This window comes from Colobus angolensis, unplaced genomic scaffold (genome assembly GCF_000951035.1).
Source record: "Colobus angolensis palliatus isolate OR3802 unplaced genomic scaffold, Cang.pa_1.0 Scaffold498, whole genome shotgun sequence".
Classification (NCBI taxonomy): Eukaryota; Metazoa; Chordata; class Mammalia; order Primates; family Cercopithecidae; genus Colobus; species Colobus angolensis.
The window spans coordinates 81,908-87,914 of record NW_012118465.1 but is presented as its reverse complement, the minus strand read 5'-3'; the positions used below and the strand labels follow the sequence as shown (position 1 = coordinate 87,914).

The window sequence follows — 6,007 nt, the reverse complement described above, 5'->3', positions numbered from 1 at the left end:
CTTCACTCCATGAATCCTTTTGGAAAGATCGTGGTCAACAAATCGTGGTGCTTGGATAACAGACAATAAAATAACAAGTATTCAGAAGTTTGTGCATGGGGGAGAAATGACCCATTCTGAACAGAGTTTCAGCAGCTGGGTGAGCCATAGAAGCTGGGCAGAGAGATCCCATATGGCTCCAATCAGAGGGGAGGCTGCTAATGAGCCGTGGGGTGCTTTTGTCCTGTGATCACCCCTGTAATCCTGTCTTTTAAGCCACACATGACCTAATTCTATGAGCCACATGTGCTGCTCTGTCCATCAGGGGCCCAGGGGAGGAAAAGTCCCAGGTAAGCTCTGGACACAAAACACCCCTCTACCGGGAGCCAAGGCCCACTCCCTACCTCCTCCGCACCTGCTGCTTCATGTTCCCCAGACTCCCACTGAATCCCTCAGCATCTAAAGCCATCTATGAGTCAGTGCTTGATCCAGCAAGGAAATGAGGGGAGTCCTGAGCCGCCTGACCTTTGGGCTCTGTAGTGGGGAAGGGGCCATGGGGTGGGGCACCATTGCTGGTTTTTCATGTTCAAGCTCAACTTATCAAAGTTTAAAACCACACCTTAGAACAACAATTAATGTTATATTTATTTACATGAAATGGCATATTGTATTTATTACGTATGCACAGTATGTACAAATGTATTAATACAACTTATATCTGAAATATCATAGATATATATTTAATTTGTAAAGTATGTTACAAATACATATATACAGGTACAAATAATTTACTTTTATTTATTTAGCATGTGCTTCTTTTCCTTCTAACTATAACAGAGTCTGGTTGAGTAAAGATTCTTGAGACGTTTGATGACCCTCCCTGCTTTGCACTAGCAGGATCCCCGCCACTCAGTATCAGTGAGGATAGGAGTGAGGAGAGCTGGCCTAGGATCCCAGGCCCTGCCCCATGGCTTTGGTCTCTTACACTTTTACCCTGGATGCAGGGTTGCTGACAGAGGTTGCATTTGGAAGGTTTACAAAGAAAGGCTTCCAGAGTGTTAGTTCTGGATTCTGAGGAGGGTAAGTGGAAGGTGGGTCTGGATTTCCAGCATGGAGGAGGCCAGACCAAGTCTTAGGAAAGGCTCTAGTTTGGTACGAAAGGACTTAAAACTCAGACCTGTGGCCACAACCTTAGGAACCCAAGAGAGGACACTAACAAAATGGGCTCAGGCAAAACACAGACTAAAGATGTTATAGTCAACTATAATCTTATCTTTCAAATGCTACACATAAATATTGGTGGGAGATTTTATGGTGAAAATAACACACAATGAACCCCACTGCCTACAGTCAGGCACCTGTTTGTTGTAGAATAACTATTGAAAAATTTGATTTTAAATCACATCTGGCTACTAACATATTGCACAGCCTCTTAACGCTATGATACTCAAGAGTGCATAAAATAAAAAGGGACTGGATATATATATATATATGTGTGTGTGTGTGTGTGTGTGTGTGTGTGTATGTATGTATTATACACACACACACACATTTCAAAGCAAATTATCTGGTTCAACCCTCAGGACAGTCCATGGTGTTCACAGGGCTGCACTGTACAGCTGAAAAAAACAATTATCAGAGCTCATGGTTGGTTTTCACAGTCACATGGTCAGGGTGGGCTGGGCTGGGATTTGAATCTACATATATCTGACCTTAGTGTGTTCCTTCCATGTGACCACTTTCATCTCACAGAAGAGCCCACAGCCTGTAAGAAGGGAGAAGCCATAAGGACAGTGTGGAATCCACAGCCCCCTGTGGCCTCTGACTCATGCTGTGCTCACCTTAATCTTAAATTAGCTTTATTTGCAGTTTTCTAATCAAAGCACAAGTCTCCCTGAGCCTCAACAAACTGCAAATGACTTTATTTTAGATTTCAGAGCTGGGACACATCTTGATTCCCTCGACCTCCAAAATGCCTCTTTCTCTTCCAGTCTCTCTGACTCAATTCTTCCCTCTCAGATTGTGTCATGCAAATTTAATTTGCCCTCCAAATATGAAAACAAACAACCCAGCCTTTCTCATCTGCTGTGAGAGCTGACCCCTAGGTTCTCAGATACACATACTGTACAAGAGCTAATCAAGGGATTTGACCCTAGAGATTCTCTATCTTAGAAGAATTCTGTTGCTACCTCCCCTTACAATATAGTGTTCTCTAACTCTTGTCAAAATTGATAGCTAATGATAGCAAGGTGGAAATATTTTGGAGAACAGAGGACAGCCATGCACTCAGAAAGACTGAAGCCATCTCTTCCTCTTGCATTCGTTTTCTATTGCTGATGAAACAAATTACCATAACAATACTGGACTGATACAACACAAATCAATTGTCCTATAGCTCTAAAGGTCAGAAGTCTCACTGAATTAAAATTAAGGAGTCAGTAGGGCTCTATTCCTTCTGGAGGTTCCTAAGGAAGAGAATCTGATTTTCTGCTTTTCCTCATCAAGATGCCCCAACATTTTCTGTTCAATAGCCTCATCCCCCATTACTCATGCATCCCTCTCCATAGTCCCAGCTGCTCTCTCGCTGTTACCCTTCTCCCTCCCTATTATAGGACTTTGTGATTCTGCTGTCTCACCCAGATAATCCAGGATCCTCTCCTGTCCTCAAAATCCTTAATCTAATCACATTTGCTAAATTTCTTTGAACATACAAGATAACATTCATAGGTTTCAGATATGAGGACATGAATGTCTTTGGAGTGTGTAATATTTATTGTTTTAACAACACTTATGATTTTCCACAACTGTTCTCAAAGTAAAATAAAAAAGTCATGAGGCCGATTGATGAGGCAAGAGAGCTGGAAAAAAATTGAGACTTGGGAACCCTCTGACCTATTTATTCCACTACCTCCAGTGTGGAATTCATGGTATGTAGCATTGTGGAATTTTTTGTATTGTTTTGTTTCTTGAGACAGGATGTCACTCTGTGGACCAGGATAGAATGCATTGGCACAATCTTGCTCACTGGAGCCTCAACCTCCTAAGATCAAGCAATCTTCCCACCTCAGCTTCCTGATAAATGGAACTGCAGGAACGTGCCACCAAGCCTGGCTAATTTTTGTGGTTTTCGTAGAGATGGAGTTTTGCTACCCTGTTGCCATGGCTGGTCTCGAACTTCTGGGCTCAAGCAATCTGCCCATCTAAGCCTCTCAAAATGCTGAGATTACAGGTGTGAGCCACTGCACCTGGCTGTGTGTAGATGTTTTTAAAGGCTCCTTTTGTTTTGTGAGTCAGAAAAAATCGACTGCGTAAATCAAATCCAAGATAGTTGGTGAAGGGAAATTAAGGGCTTATTGGATTTTCTTGTGCACCGAGAAAGGAAAAGTGATAAGAATTTAGAGCAGAGATACCTTCTTCCAAGAATAGGGATTTGTTCCACCTTGAACTGGGTTCACCAACAAGAAGGAACTGTGTGCAGGCAGCCTATTTACACTGGGAGGGAAGGAGGAAAGTGTAGCAGGAAATAGAGGATGGGTGGCAAAAGTCTCCCCCAAAACTCACCTAACTCTTAGGATGACTGAAGCTCCATCCCATGTGGAAGCATGGGGACAATGCCTCTGGGCTATTCCACTTGAGAGGAGAGAGCTGGGGTGTGTATACTCGCACTCCTGTTCTCATCTATTGATGGTTGCCTCGGTTAGTCTGTTGTGTCTTTGTATAACAGAATGCCTGAAACTGTAATTGATAAAGAGCAGACAATTATTCTCTTATACTGCTGGAGGATGGGAAGTGTAAGATCAAGGTACTATCAGATTATGGTTCGGTTTATCTACTTTCAAGATGGCATTATGAATCCTGAGTCCTCCAGAAGGAAGGAAGTCCATGGCCTACATGACAGAAGAGAAGAAAAGAGAGAGAGAGAAAGTCTACTCCCACAAGTGGGAAAGAGCAGGGACTCACTCTCAGGAACCTGCAACCCCCACACCCCAAGAACGGAAAGAATAGAAAATCCTGAGTCTCTTCAAAGGAAATTTCTTGCACTTACCTAGCCTTAAGAAGTAAGTAAGTAACATGATAAACAAGGAAGTAATAGCCTAAAACAATAGCCAAATAAGTTAGACGCACAGGATGGGGGGTTCCCCTACAGAAACTGAAGATGATATTGTAATATATGTCTCTGAGGTGTTTTTGAGAAAACAAGACCCCCTCCAAACGACTAGGCCAGCACACAGACCTCACAAAAGGGGGAACTGGGGACTGAGCTCTGACCATGGTGCTTTGTTCTAAATACCTTACAGAGGTGCCTGGTAAAAGTCATATCCATAAACCTGAGCTAATGTTCCCGTCTGCTGAATCCAAATTTTTAAACAAAGCTTTTCTTCCTTAACCAATTGCAACTTTAGAAATCTTGTAATCTACCCTTCATCTGTAAGCCCCTGCTTCAAGATGTCCTGCCTTTTTAGGCCAAAACCAATATGTGACCTCCATGTATTAATTTTCAATTTTACCTGTAACTTCTACTTTCCTGAAATTTACTCCTACCTTAAAAAACCCTTACTTGCAAGCCCTCAGTGAGGCCAGGATTTGAGTCATAGCTGCCAGATTCTCTTTACCTGATGTCCTACAAACAAACAAACACTTACTTTCTCTTGCTGCAAACTTGGTGTGAGTATCTGATCTCACTGAACTGAGTGAGTGGACTGCAGTTCTATTCCATAGCACAAGCCCTGTTTAGAGTGGCATTTATCCATTCATGAGGGCAGAGACCTCATGACTTAAACCTTTCCCATTAGGCCCCACCTCCCAATTCCATTGCATTGAGGTGAACTTAACAACAGATGGGTTTTGAGGGACACAGGAAAATCGTAACACTGTCCAAAGAGAGGTTCATTTAAGCCCCTGTGGTCTGCTATGCATGCAGTCAGAGCTGCCTTCTCCAGCTTCAGAAAGAGCAGTGAGGGGCGTAGATGGCCACTGGAAGTCAGCAGCAGTACAATGAAAGGGAAACGATAGCGTGTAGACAGGGATTGCAATCTAGATACATTTTCTATTTAATTTCCATTCCAAAAAGAGAATACTTTCATGCTAACAGAAGTGTTGTCAGTACATCACAAAGTGCTTTCTTCCATTTGAGTGCATGTTGTATTTTTTAAAAATAATCTCAATGCACGAATAAAATATATTTCTCCATCTAGTCTTCAGGAATATTTCAAATTTTGACAATTAACTCAGAAAAGTTTTTTGTAACAAAACAGCCCCCAGGAAGAAACACTTATTTACAGGCAAATCTGTGCTGCCCTGGTCTGACCTAAGATGCTGGGGACACTGCCCCTGTGCTGAGTTACTGGGATCTGCCAGCCCTGCAGCAGTGCCCAGCCTGCCCCATCCCCTGCTGATTTGCATGTTCCCAGAGCACAGCCCCCTGCCCTGAAGACTTCTTAATAGGCCGGTCACACCCTGTGCAGGAGTTAGTCCCAGTCAGGATACAGCATGGACATGAGGGTCCCCACTCAGCTCCTGGGGCTCCTGCTGCTCTGGCTCCCAGGTAAGGAAGGAGAACAGCAGGAATTTACTCAGCCAGTGTGTTCAGTACAGACTGGCTCTTCATGGAAACTTCCCTATAATATGATTAATGGTATGAATATTTGTTTTTATATTTCCAACCTCAGGTGCCAGATGTGACATCCAGATGACCCAGTCTCCATCCTCCCTGTCTGCATCTGTAGGAGACAGAGTTACCATCACTTGCCGCTCGAGTCAGGGCATTAACAATTATTTAAGCTGGTATCAGCAGAAACCAGGGAAAGCCCCTAAGCCCCTGATCTATTACGCATCCAATTTGGAAACAGGGGTCCCATCAAGGTTCAGCGGAAGTGGATCTGGGACAGATTATACTCTCACCATCAGCAGCCTGCAGCCTGAAGATATTGCAACATATTACTGTCAACAGTATGATAATCTCCCTCCCACAGTGTTACAAGTCATAACATAAATCACCCAGGGGAGCAGATGTGTGAGGCTCAGTAGT

At 43.3% G+C, this 6,007-nt stretch overlaps 2 gene segments (V, D, J or C); both read left to right on the top strand.

The window, feature by feature from the left end:
• Nucleotides 1–3,314, top strand: part of LOC105524305 — a 17,028-nt gene extending 13,714 nt beyond the window's left edge. The window contains 2 exon segments of the V gene segment in view: nucleotides 2,225–2,301; nucleotides 3,274–3,314. Of these exon segments, the coding sequence occupies nucleotides 2,225–2,301; nucleotides 3,274–3,314 (118 nt within the window).
• Nucleotides 3,315–5,438: 2,124 nt separating this feature from the next.
• Nucleotides 5,439–5,971, top strand: LOC105524304. The segment is given in 2 exon segments: nucleotides 5,439–5,524; nucleotides 5,649–5,971. Coding segments are annotated over 2 exon segments (378 nt in total).
• Nucleotides 5,972–6,007: the final 36 nt, after the last annotated feature.